This window comes from Pimephales promelas, chromosome 7 (genome assembly GCF_988280905.1).
Source record: "Pimephales promelas chromosome 7, fPimPro1.hap1.1, whole genome shotgun sequence".
Lineage (NCBI taxonomy): Eukaryota > Metazoa > Chordata > Actinopteri > Cypriniformes > Leuciscidae > Pimephales > Pimephales promelas.
In genome coordinates, this window is record NC_142775.1 from 20,973,304 (window position 1) to 20,997,488 (window position 24,185).

At 39.8% G+C, this 24,185-nt stretch overlaps 1 protein-coding gene across 2 annotated transcripts in view; it reads left to right on the forward strand.

The window, feature by feature from the left end:
- Nucleotides 1-24,185, forward strand: part of il1rapl1a (interleukin 1 receptor accessory protein-like 1a) — a 96,423-nt gene that overhangs the window by 20,096 nt on the left and 52,142 nt on the right. For both annotated transcript variants that reach the window (XM_039655854.2, XM_039655855.2), the window contains exon 3: nt 21,315-21,600. In XM_039655854.2, coding sequence (XP_039511788.1) covers nt 21,315-21,600 — 286 coding nt within the window. The remainder of the gene's footprint in view (nt 1-21,314; nt 21,601-24,185) is intronic.

The following is a 24,185-nucleotide window of genomic DNA, read 5'->3' on the forward strand; positions in this document are numbered from 1 at the left end:
TATGTCACTTAAACCCTATTCGGACAGGATTAGTTTAACATGGAGAGGTTGGGTAAAGTAATTATTGCCAGAGCTTCTCAGTGATTTTAGTCCTCTCTGAATGTGCCAGTAATCATTACGGACAATGTCAGTAAAGATTACAGTGACTTTTTCCTTCTGTAAAAAGGTCAGGAAAAATTACCTCAGGGAATAGACTAATCTCGTGCAAATAGACCCACTGTAAATATATTTGTAAATATGTATGTATAAGAGTTGCTTGAAAAAACATTGAGTTGCATTCTAGGCAGTGGGACAAGTCTGTGGCAAACCAAGTTCCCTTTTAAGGTAACTTCGATCTGCGTTGTCAAACGTGATGGGAACGCTCTGCGTGATTGCGTCGTGAAGCGTCTGTACAATCAGTCCAATGAGAGAGGACGTCAAGTGACGTCATCGAGCAGGAAACTATAAAGCACCCTTGAGATCAGACCACGACAGCTTCTGTAGCCTTCAGCAAGCGATCTCTGTACTCTGTCCTTGTCTATTTATTGTTGTTTGTCAAAGCCAAGAAAATAAATATATATCACTGTCTATATTTATGGCAAGCAAGATTATAGACGCTGTGTGGTTCCCTGCCCTCGTTACATCACGGGTGGGGACACACATCAGCAGTGGTGTAGTGCAGGGTATACGCAGGTATACGGCGTATACCCACTTCCTTTTCAGTCGGCATTGCGTATACCCACTTCTAAATCCCCTCCGATGCGCATCATTTAGTTGCTAATCCAATTTCGTGACTAAAAAAAACACCCCGTTAGAGTTGTACCCGTAATATTAACTCTAATTTGTTGCTGCAATGATTCTCCCATCGCGATGATAACTGACCTTCTCATCTGATCGTCAATATCAAAATGTTCGTGAGACCAATCAAAGAATGCAGGATTTTTGTTCATAGAAGCGCGAGCTGAGCGCGAATCCCAACGCGACGCTTCACTTCAGTTAACGACAGTGCGAGATAAGATGCAAGTAGCTCAAATTTACGTCTGTTTTTCAATAGACGTTTTAAATGACCGACAGAAATGATCAGTTTGATTAAAGGCAGTGGAAATTTTGATTTGATTTATTCAACAATAATCATAAATATATACAATCATGCCAGAGGCAATTCATATACATTTGAATACAATTTGTTGAGGATAAAAAACACAAAGAAGCCACAGGCATATTTCCATTGTGGTCCTCTACATGCATAAAATGAACGAACAGTTCCAGTGGGAATAAAATTTTTAAAAAAGCAACTCACACCCTACAAATTCCTATGGGATCCTAATTGGAAAGCCATTTTTTTTTTACTTCTCTTCTAAAGGGCCATGCCTTGTGATTGTTTTAAATGTTCTGGCAGTCCATTCCAAGCAACTGCACTCGAGTAAAAAAACGAATTTTTCCAGACTACACTTTTAAACCAGTACATATATATTATTTATCCTTGCCCTTGTAGAAATACAGTGAACATTTCTCACAAAAAACATAGTAGTCATACAAGTATTTAGGAACATCAAGTTTGCTCAAATCTCTTTGGTCAGAGTAACCACTTATACAAAAAAAATAAATAAATAAAAATACAGCAAGGTTTTTAACTCTACTTCTACAAAATTAAAGTGTAAATTGCAGGTTAACTAACACAACCAATTAATGTGTCAATTAAAGTGCTCATAAAAAATCTTAAATCATCTTAAAATGCGTTAAAATCAAATTTATTGGGGTTTCTTCAAAGGTAGCATGTTTTTTACAGTAACTGGGTGATGGTGTCATACAAGGGAGCATGGGCGGTGACCATGTGTTCGTGTTGAGGGACTGGGAGAATAAAACAATTCGTGGGACTCCCGCAATCTAGAACTATCTATGAATAAAACATAAAAACGAAAACATTTTTATTCATATGTTGCAGAAAAGCATCAAGAACAACTAAAACAAAATAGAAACGATTTACAGGCGAGAGTTTCTATTTATAACATGTTTGCAGCAGTGAGTGATGTAGCCAATCACAGACATATGTGTGTTGATTTCTAGGAACGCAATAGCCAATCAGAAGCATTTACGATAGACTCCCCTCACCGCTCAAAACTGACTTTTTGTTCATTGATGAATTCTGTATACTGGCAAATCCTCGAATTATAACAGACAACGTGTAGATAAATTGAAATATTAATTGGTAATAACAGAGATTTGTGAGATCGCAATGTACTGATGTCAGCTTTTTAGGAATTATTATGGGAGCGCACTTTGCGTTCATGCCAGGCCAAACCATGCATAACTGTAGGTCAGCATGCTTGTTTTTATGGTATAACAGTGTGGTTTGTGGGTTAAATGCTTTAATAACAAATAATTTACCAGGAGCATTTATGCTGATGTGTATGGTGGCACGTAGGCTACTTTAAAGTATTTGGAGGTACAGAAAGTCTTTTTGCGGGTGGGAGCGGGACAAAACATAAATGTTGCGGGCGGGAGAAAGTAACATAGAAAGTAGCAGAGAACGTCAGTTATAATAATGACCGTGTTTAGTCAAACGTCTCTATAACCTGGTCTCTAGATATAGCTTAGTGTCTTCCATTGTAAATGGTCGTTAACACTCATTTTTCTTTTAAATACGTTTTCCAGAGACCTGCAGTTTAGTTCTGTTGACAACTATGAGTCGCTCAACATACTTACTGCGTTGCTCTGATTGGTTGGAGGTCTATCCAATTGAGTGCAGAGGTTTTTTCCTGGTTCGATTTAAGACACGCCTCATAATCAAAGCCCTATGGAGTGGTATCAGACTCATATTCTGAATAGAATATGAGCATGACGAAGTCAGGCTAGCATTTTGGTATAAAAAACAAACAAAAAAAATAATTGTGGGCGGTTCTTATCTTTATGTTTAGTAAGTACATTGCATTATCTTTGTGAAAAATTTAACCTGCAATTTACACTTTAAGGAGAAACAATGTGCATCAGGTGCGTTTTTGCTTTGTTTTTATTAAAATTTTTGTTTGCGCCAGTCGTTCTCTCCTTATACTGACATCTAGTGGTGTGGATGTACCATCACACAAAATGCAAATGTTGTCAGTTTATGCCAGTGTATAAATGCATTCAAAACCAGCCTTTTATGGAGACTACCGAGGCTTGTAGTATCTCAGCATGGCGTCCCCCATGAGGCGACCTGCGCCATGTAGAATAAAACAGCTTTTATATACCTACTGATAAGACGTGATTCCAGGGTTGCCAACTCTCACGCATTCGGTGTGACACACACTTTTCAGGATCTGTCTCACGCTCTCACGCTGCCCAAGTAAATCTCACAAGAAGCTAACATGCTGCGCCAATGTCTCTCCTTAGTCTTATGGCATCAATTCGAAAGCTGTGCTTTTGAGTCACTCTCAAGGTATTTTGATGTCATACGCCACTCGTTCTGCATAAAGCTGAACACAAATATTGACAAGGTATGGGTTTTAATTTAACCAATGAAGACCTGCAACCTCACCATCGGACCAGTCTGTACCAATCACATTTTCGTTGTATTTGTGTGCACAAATTCACATGAATTGTATTGCAAGCTTATCAATTGAAATCACAAAATTTGTGTAAAGCACTAACAAAAACAGTAGGCTACCAGTTAATATATGTGTAAACATATGTAAACATTGTAACATGTTGTCACTAAACTTAATGAAATTCTTTTTAGTTACCTAATGTTTTGTCAATCACAATACACTTCCAACAATACAACACAATACAACCCCCCCCTCCCACCTTCCGTAATTCTCATTCCTAGCTAAACTCAAAAGTTGGCAACCCTGCTTTTGATATACTGCAGATGTAAAACTACATTAGATTGATGTACTGCCGATGTAAAACTTTTTTAATGAAGGAAACTTTATGGGTAAAGTGTTGGTATAGCATAATGAGGGAAACTTTAAGGGTTAAGGGGTGATATAGTATGTGTGAGCGAGAGATGTTTGTATATCTAATGATGGAAATCTGTGTGTTTAAGCAGTGACAGTTAAAGTTTGACATTATAAATGACAGAAATTCCAAAAGAACAAACCAACGCAGCTCTGACATTCACAAACACATGCAAGCACACTCAAAGTGTCAGTTCGTCCTGTCTCATTAAGCACACTATAGTTCCATTCGCTCTCTCTCAATGTCTCTATGTCTGTTTTTTAAATCTCTCTATGTCTGTTTTTTAAATGCTAATGATGGATTAGCCCGTGCTCTGGCCTCAGGATTTTCTCTCTTTATTCCCATGTTTGTTTCACTTCTCTCTCTCAGGTCTCTCTCTTTTCTCCTGCTGTCTTGTTACTGTGACCCGTGAGCCCTCTCTCATAATGAGAGGCCCAAATGAAAGAGTTCTAACGACAGAAAAGACTTCAATCCCTCTTTTCTCCATCTTAGTCGACTGAATTTTTCCATTATTCCCCTGCGAGCTGTGAGAAAATCGCTCTCTCCCATTGGTTAAAAGGCCACCTGCTCGCCCAGCAAACCGGCTCGACCTCCGTCACCATGGCAAGCCAGAGGCAGAGGTGAGATGGGAGGTATGGGAAAAAAAACAGGGACGAACAGTCGTGCTATTGTCCAACAGAGACCTGCTCGAGGTTAGCGGAAACTCGGAAACGTCAGTGTGAGGTCGAGGAAAGGTCAAAACAAGGGGCGGGGAAGAGGACGCCCGGTTCGGCACGGTGCGTCGTCATGGAAATATCCTCAATTTGCCTGTTGCATTCTGACTAAGACAAATTAGAGGCGGACAAAGCGTTTTGTTGCGATCGTTGATCCGAGAGAGTGGTTAAGACTCCATGGGAACAGTAAATAAGAGCTGCAGTGCATTATGGGAGATTAAAATCACTTGTTTGGCCCAAAACACATCAGCTTAGAAATATGGGGTACATAATGATTTTATATGAATATACCTACTCAAAACAGCTATAACCATAAAGCACTGCGAAGCAAAGGAGCCCCGTTCCACCTCTTCCTCTCGCTCTCTCTCTTTCTGTCTCTACAGAGAGCAGTAGGAAATGGAAATGCACACTTTATGGGTCTGGGTGATTGGATTTGCATGGCGTCAAGCCAGCACAAACACACACACACACAAATACACACACACACACAAAGACACAAAGTGTCTGAGAGAGCAGTGGTAACTCAAAGTCAACATGACAGTTTTACTGGGGTGCAGTTGCTCTCAGTGTCTAAAGCAAACAGCCATTTACTGTTGCACTAAATACCGACTTGCATTTGCCCTCAATATCAGAGAGAGAAATTACCGGCTCAAATTCAAGCAGGGAATGGGAAATTAGAAACCAACATTTCGAGTTTCCTCTTAAAAGAATGGCTGTTAATGGGCCTTTGTGTGGAAAGAACCAATCAAGATTGTCAAAATGAATTTTAGATCCCTCCAAGCATACCCTATCTCTCAATTACAAATAACTGTTTCATCTTTGATATTCTCATTCTCTCGTTTAATGGAAAACAGGACTTTTGTTCAGACCTCTTGGTTTTTCCAACCAAACTCTTGTATTTATTTCCGAATGCGGTGAATTGATCGTAATTAAGGCTGAAAAGCCATTTTTATAGAAGTCTGTCATGTTCAGAAGCTCTTTTTGTTTTACGACGGTACTCCAAATTGGCTTTTTAGACTCATTTCAAGGTTTCTTTTGATTGTGCATGAGAGCCTTTGGAATCCTGCACGAGTCTATCGAATTCAGCGCTAGCCCACCTGTGGCAGGATGACAGCATGTAGCGTGCTTCTGCTTTATTGCGTTTGATCAGAGGCCTTTGCCAAGTCTTATTAAGATGTTCCAGTTTAAGTAAGCGCAAGATATACTCCGTATACTTAAATGGCTCTTTGTTAAAGCAGAACATTTGAATTAAATGAGATACAATGGTTAATTTAATATTACTGTAATTGACTCCAGTGGTCGGGCATTCCATGCTAATATCACAGAGGAGGACTGCCTTCTGGTTGAAAGAGTGTGAGAGAGACAGGAGGAGAGAGTAAGAGTGACAAAGACTGTGAGTGAACGTTAGGAGACCTCCAGGGATGAGGTGACCTACAATTAGTGACAGTAACATGATAACTTAAGGCCAACAGCAGTCGATTAGCATATTTCATAATTGATTACAGAATATCTTCGGAGGACGAATATTTATTCAGACCTAGTTAGGGCCAATTTGGGGGCGAATTAACGAGGAAACGAGGCTTAAGACTAGACCTGTGCTGTCTTTTTCTTTTCTGTTAGATGTTGAATTATGCAATTATGTAAATTCAAGGATTATGGCTGCAGAGGAAAACAAATTCCATAACAAATATCAATTCCAAGTCACCATGATGGAGGAGATTTGTTCAGTCCAGTTAGATGATTGTTCTTATTCTTAACTCTTATGATAATAGAAAAAATAACTTTGGTCATACATGTATGTCTTATTTGTATTAAATACATCTCTCTACATTTTTTTTTCTTTCCATGATTCTAAAATTTCAAATTGATGGAGCTCAAAGGCAATATCAATATTTTGAATATAATTATAGCAGCACGAATATTATCCTAAACCACTTTTTTGTGTCATATATGTAATAATCATATAGGTTTGGAATGACATGATGGTGAGTAAATGCAGCCAATTCTCACCCCCAAGGCGTCACCTAACTGACGCCTTGATAAGCATTTGGACCATGCTTCAATATCTGACGCTTTAGGCACCCTTTAGCGTCAGTTAGATGATGCCCTAGGATCGCGTGTAACCCTACCCCCACCCCAGACCTAAACCTAACCGCGTCCTCTAACTGACGCTTTCCTTTAGCGTCAGTTAGATGACGCCATAGGATCGCGTCATGTAACTGACACTAAAGGGTGCCTAAAACGTCAAATATTGAAGCATGGTCAAAGGTGACGCCTTGGGGTGAGAATGCGTTGGTAAATGATGACAGAATTATTCTTTTTACGTGAAGTATTCCTTTAAGAATACATTTTGTTGCATTCGATTTTCTTACATGTAGCCATTTTATTCTAGTGCGAAACACCAATCTGATGTGCTAATCATGACCTCTCTCTGCTTGAAAATGTGTCTGTAGTTATGGAAACTCTGTTTGTGAAGCATTTTAACAAGGTTCTTATCTAAGCAACAGAAACCCACTTAAACTAATTCTCCACCTCCATCCACCCAACCACACACACACATGCAGCTTCCTTGAAGATGAGTGATTCCCTCAAATTTAAGAAGCAAGTGCACCAAGAGAAAATTGCAAGTATGATTATCAAGTAAGATTATCTCTCTTTATCTACTCCTATATTTTATTCTCGATGCATTTCATTTGCTCTCATGCATCATTTCAACAACAGATGTAATAAGAATAAGAATAAGAACTAGATTTTCCCTCCGTGCTGGAAACATACATGCCAGAGCCAGAATATCACTATTCAGTTTGCTAGGTGTTAAATCAAAAGTCTCTATAACATTCTGGTCTCTAGATATAGCTTAGTGTCTTCCTTTATTGTAGCTAAATCTGTTTTTTTTTTTTTTATTATATATATATATATATATATATATATATATATATATATATATATGAATACATTTATTCATATTCATAAAGTCTAGTTGCTTAGAAGAAACAATTTTAGGTAGTAGCACACCTCAATAATCTGCACAATTCATGCAGCAAAGATGGTGCAGGATGATTTGTGTGCCAAAGTTGAATGGTTATAAAGTTGCTAATGCTATGTTTGAGCATTATTAATAGTGATTCAAGCTAAAACCATTAAATCCATAGCATTATCAGTAACAGCAACATCAACATTGTCATCTTCTTCACATTTGTTGTCATCTTCCCCCTTTAATCTTTCCTCACAGGTAAATGCAGTCATGCATTGTTGTGACCAGGGAATACCACTGTCATTGGGTTCTATGTGCGCTTTCATTTGTGTGTGTGTGTGTGTGTGTGTGTGTGTGTGCGTGTGTGCGTGTGCATTATATTTCCCATAGGGACTGTAGAGGGGAGAGAAGGAGAGGGAGTTGTTTGATCTTTAACAGGATTATTCATCCTCTTTCCCTTTTATTTATTTAATATCCCTCCTTTATGCGCAAAGCATCTGGGCAGCATTTTAAACATTAAGCCACACACATCTCACTAGAGGCCCATGTGCTTTGTTTGTGTCTTGTGCATTTGTGGTGTGTGTGGAGGCGGAATTCCTTGACCTGACAGTCCTGTAGCATGATCAATACTGCGTTAAATTACACACATGTCTACGAGCCACAGATTTTCAAATCCTCCTCTTTCTTTAAAATCTCTCACTCTCCCTCGGATATACACATGCTCACACACATGAACGTACATGCACAGGTCTGCCCTAGAACTGCAATTTGAACTAGATGTTTGCACAGCACATGCTGTACATCATCATGATTTAGTTTGTAGAAATGTCAGCAGTTCCTTTTTTTATTTTAAAGGAAAGGGGAATCTTACGGATTCAATAGAAGTTAAAGGGATACTCCACTTTTTTTGTAAATAGGCTCATTTTACCACTTCCCCAGAGTTAAACAGTTAAACTGTAAGCACCAGCACCAGTGATCTATATAATGACTCATTCTATCCTTATGTAGCCCCACCCCTTTTCAGCGTTGCGCTGGTTGTCTTTTGACTTCCGGTCTGTATTTTCACAGGTATGAATGATTGGTATGAATGAACTGCTCGTAAAAAAAAAAATCCCGGTCGACATTTGTTAAGACATCTGCTTTACAATGCTTATAAACATTACAATGCTCATGATAACTTTTGTTAACTCTACAATAAGTAAATCCACTTCACCAGCTAATTACTCCTCGACAGTGATGCCATAGAAATATACAGAGCGACCGCAAAAACTGAAGTTCAAAGACAATATTCTAAAGATTAAGGCGCCCACGTGTCTCTAGTGCATAAGGTCTATATAGATCAGTGATCATGTTCCCCTGGAAACATTTCTCATTGTGGTCTGTGTTATTTGCAGCGCGTTTCTGTATTTGTGTTTTGAGTTTTTGCATCGCTTTTCTGTATTTGGGTGGTGTTGTAAGTATTTGGAGATCACGTGTGTTGTGAAACTGATGAAACGTTCTTCAGTTGCAGCGTGTTGAGCTTTCTCGGCCACCTTAGCCAAAATATAAAATATCAGCTGCTGAAAAACATTATGTAGGCTATTAACAATCTGACAGTCGTCAATGAGGGGCTGCTGGCTTATACTTTTGTTTTGTATTTGTTCATTTTACTATTAAAATGTTTAAATGTTCGCCAGTTCCCACCTCCTTCTTCCCACAACAACAAACCCTGTTACATGGCAAACTCATTAGTGAATTACTCCTCGTTTGTATTTCTTTCTATATGGTGAATTACTGCATGATACCTGGACGTTCAGTCAGGCGAAACTAGGATGGTTCACAACACAAATGGCCGTGTGCTCGTCTGACTCAGAGATTTCGTTCAGGAGAAATTGCCATCTTTGGAATTCTCTGCAGATGGACTCTATCTGTGTCCGTAGCACGCAGCGAGTGCACATGCACAGCAGTCCGCCTCATCTAGAGCCAGTCCGGGCTCCTCGACCGCGGCAGGCAGCCGCCCCCTGTTCCTCCATCAGCCTCAGCTGCTCTTCACTATATTGAGGCTCGTAAAGATAGCCACAAACATCGGATTCGAGCAGCAGAATTTCAAAATCCTCTTCTTCCATATCATCTTTAGTTTCTTCCGTCATTGTGATAACTTCCTATCTCCACAGCTCTTGTTAGCTTAGCTTCCAAACAAGATGGCTGATATTGATTCAGTATCTGCAAGTGAAGTTCCACCCACTGATCTGTAATAGGCCTGTAGGGTGAGTGTGTCCCACATCCTGGAATAATGAGGAGCTAATGTTTGTAGTCTCTACACTTTTCAATGAAATGTGACTTCCTACTTATTATGATGCAAAATGACGATATTTTTACTTCATAATAAACAGGAAGTAAAACACTTAAATCCTTATTTCTCCCATCTCAGGGGAATATAAGGGAATACATTTTTCTAAAGATACAAAGCTTCATGCAAAAGGGTGAAGTGTCCCTTTAAAAACACAAGACACAAAGATAGTATCTAACTGCAGAGCCACAGCGCAGTGGTCAAATATGTCTATCTAGTGCATATTTACAAAAATATATATATTTTATATTAAGAAAAAATATTAAAAACCAGCGTTGCTTAAAACAGCTCTTATTAAAACCGTCATCTCCATAATTACTTTATGATTGGCCCACAACAGACTTCTTACGTATGTACGTATAATGGTACAATCTCTCATACTGGTAAATTGCCAAAACCGATTTTTTAAAAAGTCCTGTTCACACATGATATTTTAATGGTTCTTTACCAGTAAAGACTACATGTGTAAAAGGGGCTAATGTGTAAGTGTTCAAGGGTCTTCTGCAGAGCGAGGTGATTGTTGTTGGTGTGTATGCATAGAGACGTTATTGTTGGTGTGTGTGTCGAGGCATTGGATCATGGTGGATTAGCTGTAATCTTGGCCTGTGACAGTCCCCGGTGGTCGGATCACTAAGCACACAGCCTCCCAGTCTTTCTGCTGAACACATCTCACACAGAAAGAAGCCAAACAACCTTTTTGCAGCAGCTACAAGCTTTAAACTCATTGAGATTTGGGTGATTGACTCACATTTGTATGCAGACAGTCATGGGATTGTTCAAGACAGTTGAAGACTTAAACTGTCAAATGATCATTAGTACCTTACTTGGGGGATACACACAAACAAATAAAAAAACCTCTTAGAGTAAGCACATAGTGAGGGAACACTAATCTCTTTGTATTTTAATATATAAAGCATTTTAATGTTTGAATTCCTTATCTCAAATGGCTCATTTTTTTCTAATGACCAAAACCATGATTTACTACTCACTGTAGCTAGATGATGACAGGCGGTATTAGAGAAAGGAGACATCAATCTAGAGAACGTTTTATTGTACAAACAATTTTAAACACCGGCAAACAATAGAATTTGGACATTAATATTATTATGATTAAATTATATTAAAGTGAACCATGACTCTTGAACCTTTGCCTTCTCATCCTCTTCTCTCGCCAAAAGTAAAATCAGCCTAAAAAAAGCCAACTTACCGTTGTCACGGTGTGGAGCAGGCAGAAGATCAGGCAGAGTCCAGATTAACACGAAGATAATTTTAATTCCAATAACAGGCAAGAAGATGGTAAACAGGTGCAACACAGGGTAACATTCAACATCGACCGACAAGGACTGAATAAAACAGAGGGAACTAAATACATGGAAGAATCAAACATAATGAGGTGAAGACAGGTGAAACAGATGAACAGGACGCTGAACGGGAGGCTGATGAGGGAGTGAGTTCAGGTGTGCAGACGAGAGGATCATGGGAAGTGTAGTGCTGGAGACGCAGACAGGATGGTGCAGACGAAGGACTGTGACAACCGTGTCTTCTTCTAGTCATGCATAAGTTACCTTACAAGAAATGCAATAAGCAGTCAGCACAGTGAATTTGAGAGTTGTCACCAAAATAATACAAAATGTAATTAATCCTCATTATCATTTTTAAAATAATATCATCATCACACAATCGATGTCACACAATTACCGAAATATGTTGATAACTAGCCGGGTTGCAAAATGCACGACACACAAAACCTTTACAGATTGAACAGTAATTCAGCTTAATAACTGTTTTCTTAAATAAAGATCATAAAGGGGTGGACATGGTCAGCAACGATACTCAGGTACTGTAGGCTGTGGTCTTTAATGTTAAAGCTCAGTTGGTACTAAGGGGCCCAATGTGTGCCAAGAAAATACCCCACACACCATTACACCACCACAACCAGCCTGAACCATTAATACAAGGCAGGATGGATTCATGCTTTTATGTTGTTTACTCCAAAATGCTGACCCAACCACCAGAATGTTGCAGCAGAAATCAAGACTCATCTGACCAGGCAACATTTTTCCAATCATCTATTGTCCAATTTTGGTGAGCCTGTGTGAATTGTAGCCTCTGTCCTGTTCTTAGCTGACAGAAGTGGCACTCATTGTGGTCTTGTGCTGCAGCTTCTGCTTCAAGGTTCGACGTGTTGTGAATTAAGAAGTAAAGATTGCTTATTTGAGTTACTGTTGCCTTTCTATCAGCTCGATACAGTCTGGCCATTCTCCTTTGACCTCTGGTCTCAACAAGGCATTTTTGCCCACAGAACTGCCGCTCACTGGATATTTTCTCATTTTCAGATCGTTCTCTGTAATCCCTAGAGATGGTAGATCAGCAGTTTCTGAAATACTCAGAGTGGCCTGTCTAGCACAACATCCATTCTGATGCATGGAACCTAATTGTCTCTATGTATACAAGCCTAAATGCATTGAGTTGCTTACATGTGATTGGCTGATTAGATATTTGTGTTAATGTGCAGTTGAACAAACAGCTGTTCCTAATAAAGTGGCCAGTGAGTCTATGTACACTATATTGCCAAAAAAATGGGACACCCCTCTAAATCATTGAATTCAGGTGTTCCAATCACTTTCGTGGCGAGTTGTATACAAATCAAGCACCTAGGCATGCAGACTTGGTCGCTTATTGGGAGCTCAGTGAATTCAAGTGTGGTATTGCGATACGTTAATTGTCACCTGTGCAATAAGTCCATTTGTGAAATTTCTTCACTACTAAATATTTCACGGTCAACTGTGTAAAGCTTGCTGGAACAGTGGAGACGTGTTCTCTGGAGCAAGTTGCAACGAATCATGCTTCTCTGTCTGGCAATCTGATAGACGAGTCTGGGTTTGGTGGTTGCCAGGAGAACGGTATGTGCCTGACTGCATTGTGCCATGTGCAAAGTTTGGTGGAGGGGGGATTATGGTGTGGGGTTGTTTTTCAGGGGTTGCGCTTGGCCCCTTAGTTCTAGTCAAACTCTTAATGCTTCAGCTTACCAAGACTTTTTGGATAATTACATGCTACCAACTTTGTGGAAACAGTTTGGGGATGGCTCCTTCCTCTTCCAACATGACTGTGCACCAGTGCACAAAGCAAGGACCATAAAGACATGGATGAGCAAATTTGGTGTGGAGGAACTTGACTGGCCTGACCTCAACCCGATAGAGCACCTTTGGGATTAATAAGTGGAGTGGAGACCACAACCCAGGCCTTCTTATCCAACATGAGTGCCTCACTGTGCTTCTAGAAAAAGGGTCAAAAATGTCCATAAATATTTTTGGACATAAACAAAAGAAGAGTTGATGCTGTTATAGCAGGAAAGGGTAGGTCAACTCCACATTAAACCCTACTGATTAAGAATGGGATGTCATTAAAGTCCATGTGCGTGTTAAGGCAGATGTCTATATAGCTGTATACTAGCTGTAGATACTAAAGTCACATTTCAAAAGATCAGGGGTCTCATTTATAAAACTGTGCGTAGGATCCTTACTAAAAGTGTACGTGCGCCGGAAAGCCAAAAATGGCGTACGCCAAAAAATATTCAGATTTATAAAACCGTCCGTACGCCAGAACCTGCGCAGAATTCCCTTTATAAATCCCAGTCAGCGGAAGAATGCGCACACATGCGTCTCCTCCCCGAAATAACCATATATGGAGCTTACAACGCCTAGTTTAAATATGCATATCCTCATCTGCATATCATTTGCATGTGATTATTCATCCACGTGAGACCATGTTAACGTACAAGACGTTAGGAAAATATGAAATACAGATGTGCCGTGTCACAATAAATTATTATTATTTTTTTTTAGTAGCCTATATCTTTGCCTTGTTTTTGAATGAATAAGTCAAATAGTGTCAAATACATTTCAGAGAAAGATTTTCTCAGTCTTTTCAACTGGCCAAATAGTATTTTTAATGAATTTATATTTTTAATGCAAACAGATAGACATGGTTGTGGATTATGGAACTATTTTCTCAGACAATCTGCTATTATCATAAAACACTGCATGCCAGAGGGAAAATGTTCAAAAGCATTGCATCCACAACAAATATAGCCTATATTTCTATTTATTGAGTATATATTTTTTGTAACTTCTCAGTAATGATTTCATGTAGTTTAAGTGTTTAACTCCATTAACGAGAATGGCATATTTAATCTAAATGTTTATCAGAAGTAAAACAGTTTAAATCATTATTTCATTTATTTAGACTGTTATTGAGAACGTGCACTTTATTTATTAGCCTACTCATGAAGATTTAAGGTTCATCTGCCGTTAGATTGTGTGCGTCAGTTTCACTAAACGGCCCAACGCGCTTGCTAGCGCGGACACGAAGGGATGGATATTGGCTTCAAGTGATTGGCTTGATGAGTGAAATTTTATTCGTAGGCTATTATCTTTCTGTATCCTATAGACTATAATTTTCTTTAGATTTTCGTTCTAAAAGTGACCCATAAAGACATTTAACTACAGCTCACCATCAGTGTCTCCAATTCCCTTTGTCTCCAGAATGTGTGTACGCACGGCTCAAAGTTTGCTTAATGGTGCGCACATTCTTCCGTCAAGTTAGTTTTTTATAGATCACAAACTTTGCGTGGAAACTGGCGTACGTACGTTTCCAGCCCCGTTTTGTGCGTACGCACGCTTTATAAATGAGATCCCAGATGTCTATTACAGATCAAAATTATACATTGTTTTTTTTTTTACACTGGCATTCCAAAAAAAAAAAAAAACACATCTGTGTCACATGTGAGAAGAAAAATCATATTTGGGCCACATTCAGCTGCAATGTGAACGCAGCCCTGTCACACGGAGCTTGAGAGAGATGAAAGTGCATTGCTACAGAGACCTGAGATAGGATTGTGTGAGTGTGCATGGAGGGATTCAGATGTAATTTGCATGAAATGCATCCAAAATCTTAATGATTTGCAAGCTGGTTGTTTTATCTTACACAATGGGAAGGAAGGGGAGGGAGTGTAGAGAGAAAGAGAGGGAGAGTTCAATCAACTTCTCATTCGTTTTCTCAACCTCCTGTTTTTCTCTGACTATTTTAGTGCAGTAGGTTGCGCAGGATTGAGAACATGTGAATGTTTTATAGGCTTACATAAGGGACCTCACCCCAGAGACAACCGACCTCATTATCGTTCATTTAGCAGTGAAAAACAAGATAGATAGATGGGATGGGGGTAGATGAGAGGATGAAACGAAAACGGGAAATGCAGAGGGAGATGGGAGAGAAAAGCATGTACATGCAGAGGAACCGAGAATGATGGGATACATTTGTGATACAAGTGAATGTTGGAGAAAGAAGCATGGGGGAAAGAACCAGGTTTCAGGTGTGCGAGTGATATGAGCTTTCAGAGAGAGTGAGAGAAAAGGGTGGAAAGGAGAAAATAATGCAGTTGATTCCAGTTTGATTCCAGTTCGTTTCTTTTATCTCTTACCCAGAGTGCCTCAGGGAAGCTTGGCTTGTTAGCATCACTTGGGCAAAGAAATATAGGAATCTTTGCTGGATGAAACATCTCTCTTTCTCATTGCTTCTCTTGCTTTCCCTTTTTGCTTGCATAAAAAGGTCAGAGTTTCTTATAGCGATGGGGAGCCGCTTAAAGCACACCTGATATTAGAGTGGAAGCTTGTCTCTACATATCTCAGCCTTTATCTGGAAATCGTTGCGTAATGTGCAGCCGACCAAAGCTAACTGTGTGTTTGCATGTGTGCATTTTAGAGCCACAGGCCTGTGGTGTATGGGTACATACCCCGTAGTGTATTGGGTCAGTGCTTTCAGGTTTAATATGACTATGTAATTGCCTCATCTCTCTTTGAGTGTGTTATTAACGTGATGTTTCACAGCACCTTATACTTAACCCTTATGTTCTGCTTGGGGTCTCAGAGACCTCAAGGCCATACAAAAATATACTATAATATTTTAATTACAGAGTTTCACACTGTAAAAAAATTTAAAAGGACCATGGTAGGGCTAGGAAGCCAAAAGTGACCCCTGCGCTGGCAAGACTGGTAGTGCGGAGGCTAAGGAGAATCCAATGAGTAATGTAGAGTAATGCTGGTGCCAACATTTCTAGGCAGACAGTGTATAGGGCTGGCCTCCATGGACAACGACCAAAGAGGACACTTCTTCAAGGCAAGCACAGAAAAGCTCGCCTAACCTTTGCAAAAGCTGACCTGGACAAAGAAGCAGCCTTTTGACCTTTTGATAATTTAATATGTGGCCTGACGAGACAAAAATGTAGTTGTTTGAATAGGGATATGGCTTTTATTTGGAGAATAAAGAAGCATTCAACCCCAAGAACACCATCCCCATGGTTAAGCATGGTGGTGGGACATAATGCTTTGGGAGTGTTTTTCAGCCAGTGGGCGAGGCAATCTTGTTAATGTAAATGGCATCATAAAAAAGAAGGCTACATTAAAGGTGCAATGTGTAAATATTTTGAGTATCTATTTACAGAAATGCAATATGACATCCATAACTATGTTTTAAGTGGTGTGTTAAGAACTTACTTAATAAACCGTAATGTTTTTATCATCTTAGAATGAGGTATTTATATCTACATAACTGCTGGCACCCCCTTCAATGAAGGTCGACATATTGTGACGTCATGTTTCTACCGTAGCCGACGGCAAACAAACAGCGCTACAGAGCACGTTTTGTCACTACACTTTCTGTTGTCACCATTTGTGTAATATCCAGCCAGAATATGCATCCCGCTCTCATCCCAAGGTGCAACGCATTCTCATCCTTTAGCGTCATATAGAACGCTAAATGACAAAACGGCGCTATACTACGCACATGGCAACCGTTATCGTTAATATAACACGCGCTGTGATGGTTAGGTTTAGGTGTGGGGTAGGGTAGTCTCATATTACGCTAAAGGATTTATGACGCCTTGGGTTCGCGTGAATATTAACGATAAAGGGTGCCATGTGCGTAGTATAGCGCCGTTTTGTCATATAGCGTTCTATGTGACGCTAAAGGATGAGAACGGGCTGCAAGGTGTCATCTAACTGACGCTTTTGGCCATGCATCATCTAAGATAAAGCTTCAGTGATATCTTTCTGTTGAGATTTTATTAAAAGGATAGTTATAAAAATATAAAAAATGTCATCATTTTCTCACCCTCATGTTGTTCCAAACCTGTATGAATTAATTTCTTCTCCTGAACACAAAATGAAATATTTTGAATAATGTCAGTAACCAAACAGGCCAATGTTCTTGAAAATATATCCCTTTGTATTGAGCAGAAGAAAGAAATGAGTTCAGATTTAGAACAACATAAGGGTGTGTAAGTAATGACAGAATTTTCATTTTTGGGAGAACTTTGCCTATCAAAATTGCTATTATTGTTGTTTTACACAAACATAATTCAAGTCTCTGTGACTCCAGACATAAAAAAATGAAAGTTGATATCAGTAGAACATGAAAAAAAAAATGAAACAGCTGGACTTCAGCACCATAGAGAGTGGCTGAACTAGAGAAAAGGGATTAATGGAGAGCAGGCTATGATGACACTTGAAGAGGTTAACCGTGTTTAGTAGAGTCATATCAGACAGTACAGTTACAGCATACTGATGCAAGCTAGATGTAAGACAAAACAGTAAGAAGATGGAGGAAGAAGAAGAGTGTTGTGGGAGAGAAGGGTGATGTAATTTTCATAATAAATGTAATTGATTTAGCAGAATGCGCATGTCATCAAATAGTTTTTATTCGCTATCTTATTCATTTAAAAGATTCAGCAAACTGCCATCTATTGCCTCAGCATTTTCATAAGTGACGAGCACCTAAGTTTGGCATGAAGGAAAACGTCTTGAGGGGTGCATTTTGTACATGAGCAGTGTGTCACTAAGCATTTCCGCACAGTCTATGCCGTTCATTTTCATACCTTTCAGGATCGACGGAAAGCGGAATAATGAGTGGAAGTTCTGTTCTCCGCATCGGGAGGAAATGTTCTGTAATGGGTTTCACTTAATTTGAACACAATTGGGAAGTTATTACAGAGACGGATTTAGCCATTTGTGAATTTGGTCAAGGGCAATGCAGTCAAGCAGGAACACAGAAGACTTTGCTCAATGACAAGTGCTTTTCTTTTCTTGAAAAATATAATAATTTTGGGGATGTAAGGCTCTATAATATGCCTTTGTGTTTTTAATGCTCTCACAACATCTAAAATAACATTTGTGTGTGTGTTTCGAAGAGCCTGTGATGTTTGCCTTTTGTTTGATGATTCTCATGAACACTCAAAAATGTCCTGGACAAATTTCACCCCATAATCAAAAGGAAAAAAAAAAAAAGATGTATTATGCATAAAGAAAATATAGCCCATTTTAAGAGAATTAAGATTTTTTTGCATTGTGAGACTATTTTCAAGACTCTTTTATCCTCTCCTAATGCTAAAACCTTTGAATATGTTATATATTAGTATATTTGCACAATTGTATGTATAAATCACACTAGTGTTCACTTGGCTAGCTTTTAGTGAAAAAAAAAACAAAAAAAAAATGAAGATATAGGTTCTGGTCAAATAGAAATGGAAATAGGAAACCTTTTACGGTTTATTGATTTTCCTCCGTATTTTTACTGTTCAATTATTAATTAATCTCAACATCAATATAGAGCTTGAAAGATTTGATACTCATATACCCAATATATAAAGTGTATTGCTTTTGAATTGCTATAGCAGTAGTATTTGTCACATTGGCATTTTTTTTACTTGGAAAACCAGACAGAAAATCAGACAGAGACAGATCAATCATCACTGTTCAAGGCCACGAGTGCCATCTCAAATGATGTAATGCACATAAATAAAAATGTTGGTCTTGTTAGTGGCACTTTGCAAAATCACATTATTTAAAATGGGAGGCCGTTTAGATCTTGAATATTAACGCTACAGTAGATTGTTTGACTGTCTTATCAGATTTTAATAGCTCTATTTTCTTCATCTCCAGAGTTTAAAAAAGCAATTAACTGCTTTTATTACAAGCTCATGCCATCTCCTGTGTGTACACACACACACACACACACACACACACATGCGCACAGCGATCCTCCAACACACACACACTTGCATATGCAAACATTATAAAACACAGCATTTAATTACAACAATGAAACATAATTAAAGTATAATTAGTTGCACAAGTTAACTTCTCTATAGCATCCAAGCTTTAAAATGAACTCCGACTCATATTGACTTAACATCTCGATAATTATATGATTTTCTGATTTTCTGGCCTATACTGTATGTGTTTGTTTGTAACTCTGCAAAATTGAATATTTTTTTTCCAACCTACAGGATTCTTTGTCTGTTTATGGATGAAATAATTTAGCTCAATGAAATATAATGCAACTTAAAGAGATATTGCATCTGATAAAGACTGAAAATTCTGTCATGTTTTACGTACATTGCAGGTCTTATGTTTTGCTGGATGGCCAGTGACATCAAATGGTGTTTAAAGTGCCCCTATTATGCTATTTTAAAGGTTCCTAATTTTGTTTTGGAAGTCTTCTACAACAGGTTTACATGCATCAAAAGTAAAAAAAAAGGAAGACAGATGTTGCCTAGCAACACGCACCAACGCGCCCCCCTTTCCTCGGATTACTCAGATCGGAAATTAGACGACCGCTAAGACACCGAGCAAGAATTCCGATACGGAATCCAAGATGGCTGTGCCCTGTGTTACTTTAAGAATTGTTTTCATTGTTTTTGGACCACTTTGGTTGTTTAAATGACTATTTTAATCACTCGTATTACTGCAATACCTTACTGCGTCCATGTCACTGCATGTGGCTATAGGAATAGGTCTTGTTGTGAGTGCAATATTGAATGAAGTCTTGTTTCAAATGGGTGTTAACAGAAGATAAACTAAAACATGAAATAAAGTGAACAATTTAGAAGTTCAAATAGCTGCATTATGATAAGCACCTGGTATTCAGCCAGTGCTACCATTGCAACAGCTTTCCGTGTGGCCTCCATGTTTTTTCTCTGCCTCAGATGCACAAAACATATCAGAACACTTGAAGCATGGAAGTGATGTCATATCCGGTGGCCGAGTCGGTTCGTTGAAAATAACGAGTCCCAGTCTGTTATTAGTCTCCTGCGTACAGAACCTGTCAGAAACCACACATTCATTACCATAACTGAACGTCAGCTCTGTCCAGAGGCTTCCTACAGCTCAGCGATTAAACTGTAAAGAAACATTAGAAGAACTAGTTATTCAACCCAAACCTCGCAAAGACAACTCGAGCAAGACATTTCTCAGTGTAATACGCTACTCAGTTTGAGGTACATTATGAGATGTTTCAACTGTAATTCCTCACAATCAGTATTACAGAGTATGTCCATCAACAAACCAATGTGTATATTTCTAATTCATTGCGGTGCACATGCGAGAACTGTATTTACTGTCTCAATAAAAGTGCATATGATCATTTAAGAACAAGTGTAAGAACAACTTCTTAGTACGCTAAGAGTGAGCGTTATCGGGGAACCGGGCCCAGACCAACCTTACAAAATTGTGACTTAAAGAAGATCTATACTTAGCGTATGAACGTGTCAGGAATCGTGCCATAAAGTTAAGAGAGAGGTTAAGGAATAGGTTAAGAACTACTTAGCGATAAGAACGTTTTGAGGAACCTGGCCCATATGGATTCCATTTAAGTGTAAAGTGTAACTTATGCGAGTAATGCAACGTAGCTAAAATTTACGCTACGCCGTGACGCACTACACTACTTCTGACGTCATAAATTTCTTAAGTTGCTCTTTAGGGGTGCTACAAATAGACTGTGTTTGGCCGGAAGCTAGAATTTTACTTTTCTTACACAAACTCATTGTTTTGCTTCAAAAGGTCTTTATTAACCCGCAGGAGCCATTTGGAGATTGTTTACGATGGATGGATGCACGTTTTTGAGTTTCAATTTGTTGCAATCCACTGCCATTATAAAACTTGGAAGAGCCATGATGTTTTATAATATAACTCCGATTTTATTCGTCTGAAAGGTGAAAGTCATATACACCTAGATGACTTGAGGGTGAGTAAATCATGGGCTAATTTTCATTTGAAGGTTAACTAATCCTTTAAATTGTTCTCAGGCGAACAACGTACAACATAGACAGGCTTTATGCAAATATATCTTCTAGTGACATAGAACCATAAAGCAAGGCTGCACTTTTAACTTTACAACTTTGCAAAACATTTGCATTCACAAACAGCTATATTACACACTGCATGAAAGGGAATTTTCGAAAAACCATAATAGGGGCACTTTAATAAAGAAACTTTGCAAAATTTTAAAGGGGAGGAGACTTATATTTTGTCCTCCTGTCTTTCTGCAGTGGACGGCTGCACTGATTGGTCCGTGGACTATCTGAAGTACCGGGTGTTACACGGAGAGCCGGTGCGGATAAAGTGTGCTCTGTTTTATGGTTATATCAGAGCCAACTACACCCAGGCACAGAGCATTGGACTTAGTCTGATGTGGTACCGAAGTTCTGGGTTGGGACATGGCGATTTTGAGGAGCCCATCTCCTTTGATGGGGTACGCATGAGCAAAGAGGAAGACGCCATCTGGTTTCGACCTGCTGAGCTGCAGGACGCCGGTCTCTACTCCTGCGTTCTGAGGTGAGAGAATGAAACGTGCGCACATGTGTATGCATGAACACTCATACGCTTAAATATGCAAATCCACAGGGAGACACACGCACACACTCTGCCTTTCGGACATTAGCTGGTTCTGCGAACATGCTTAACTTCCTCCTTTGATGTTTTTTGATTGTCTCTCAAAGCCTTCAAGAAAAGCGTCATGCTGAGAAAATTAGCTTGTGTATTGCTGTCTGTGTGTATTATGTGTGTGTGTGTTAGGGTTGTGTGTCTGTATTTGAATCTTCTCAGGGACAGTAAAACTGGAAGTGAAATAAGTAAGCAACAGCAGAGGACAGTGAGACGTTCTGTCATCCATCAATCAAACACTGACACTCCGGCACTCTCCTATAATGCCGCAGGCCACTGTCACACATATTAAACAGTCAGGCAACTCTCCAGGGTCCTCATTTGCTCAGGTTCCAACTGACTTGAGGTCAAAGCAAATACTATACTCATCATATTCACTTTTGCATCACAAAATGTCTCTCTCATTGTACATGTGTGAGTGTACAGAAAAAAAAAAACAAAGAGAGAAAGAGACAAAACAAATGTCATACAGATTAAGGCGCCATTTACACAATATTATTTTACTAAATACGGAAAACTTTTATTTCACTGGCATATTGTCGACCTGAAAAAACAAACTTTGAATTTCGTGTTAGGTGTTCAGTCTACAGGTGAGTGTGTTTCCTTACAAAGTGACATCGCCAACTACTGACCATGATGTGATGACTCCGATTTTCAGCTAGATGGAACTGAATAAATATTCTGAATGTTCCGATCCATTCTGACTTCTGACCCGTAATGCTACCTGAATCAGAATCATACACTCTTCGTTCGTTGACCAGAAGAGAACTGGCCCCCCATTATTTAATGGTGCGAAGCCTGAGAAAGCGGTCCGCCCCGCCGACGGGACCTACGTCTCCGTTCCCTCCCTCAGGGAACGAGGGACACCATATGTAACCGAGACGTTCCCTATCGGTCAGTCACTACAACGTAGGTCATGACTGACCTATAGGAATCCCTAGCAAAGCGCCACAGCCGCTGCACCCCATCCAGCGCCCCATGCAAGCATCTTCACCTTCTTGCCTGGGAGGACAAAAGGAGGGTTTACATGGGGAGTGTCTGACACTGTTTCCATGTTAACCCACACAGTGAGACTTTGGATAACACTGGGAAAGCATGCCCCTTTCTGAAGGAGGGGAACACTGCGGAAGCCACTTTCTTCAAAGAGTTATGTGGGAATAGATATGGACTAACCTGAAGGCTGTACTGCATATGAATAATGGGTGACTCAGCCAAAGGGAAAGGCACAGGCTTCCATCTTAGGAGCCACCATGGAACATATAGACATATGGGATCCCCGAAGGGTATGTGGAACCCAGCCCGGGTCTGGCTCTCAAGGATTCAGCAGACAAGGGCCTGGATCTGGACACTCCGCCATGTCCGGGCCAAGGGGTATTGGAGGACTCGACAGGTTTTTCACTCTGGAACAATACGGTTGCAAAGTAGGGTGCAGCAAGCCGACAGAGCCGGGCCTCTCAGTGCTTCTACCCGTTTAGACCGGCTCTACACGTAGGCTGTAGTATCTAGCGAACGTGTTAGGTGTTGCCCGCCCGCAGCTCTACAGATATCTGTTAGCTAGGCGCCACGAGCCTGCGCCAAGAAGGACGCGACACCTCTCGTGGAGTGTGCATGCAACCTGAGCGGGCAGGGCACGCCTTGAGCTTGGTAAGCCAAGGCGATGACATCCACTATCCAGTAGGCCATCCTCTGCTTGGAGACAGCCTTTCCTGTCTTTCCTGCTTCTGCTGGCCTCCGTAACAGACAAAGGGCTGGTCTGAGGTCCAGATGCTTTGAGTTCTGTCCACTTACATACACAGAGCGCGAACGGGACAGAGCAAAGCCAGGGCTGGGTCTGCCTCCTCCAAGGGCAGCACTTGCAGATTCACTACCTGGTCTTTGAAGGGAGTGGTAGGAACCTTGGGCACATAGCCAGGCCGAGGTCTTAACCCTCTGAGGTCGAGTAACACGGCACCGCGTTTTGGTTTTTTTTTTCACATTGCTGCAGTATGGACTTAAAGGGTTAGTTCACCCAAAAATGAAAATTCTGTCAGTATTTACTCACCCTCATGTTGTTCCTGAAATATGATATTCTTTCAATGTTAAAACAAGCAGAGTAGATTTTAAAGTGTTTTGGCTTACCTTAAAAGTTGTTTAATGCTTGATACCACCTCGTTTGATAGGGTAGCCATCTGGGACATATTTTTCAGGTAACGTCAGTTAGGACGATACGTCATGACATCATATCATGTGATCGACAGTAAACTTAAAAATATTGAGTGAACCAGCGGTGTTCATTCAGAAATGCTGAGGCACACAAATATAAAAATACAAATTTGTTCATAGACATTAATAGATTAAAGGTGGATAAACTTAGCAGGAGATTTTAACTGTAGTGAGCTCACTCTTTATAAGCTAGTAGTACTGTTCGGGCTTACAGTGTAATCCTCAGGTCACCCGTGTCAGCGGCCGAAGCAACCCTCGCTGGAGGATTGGAACGG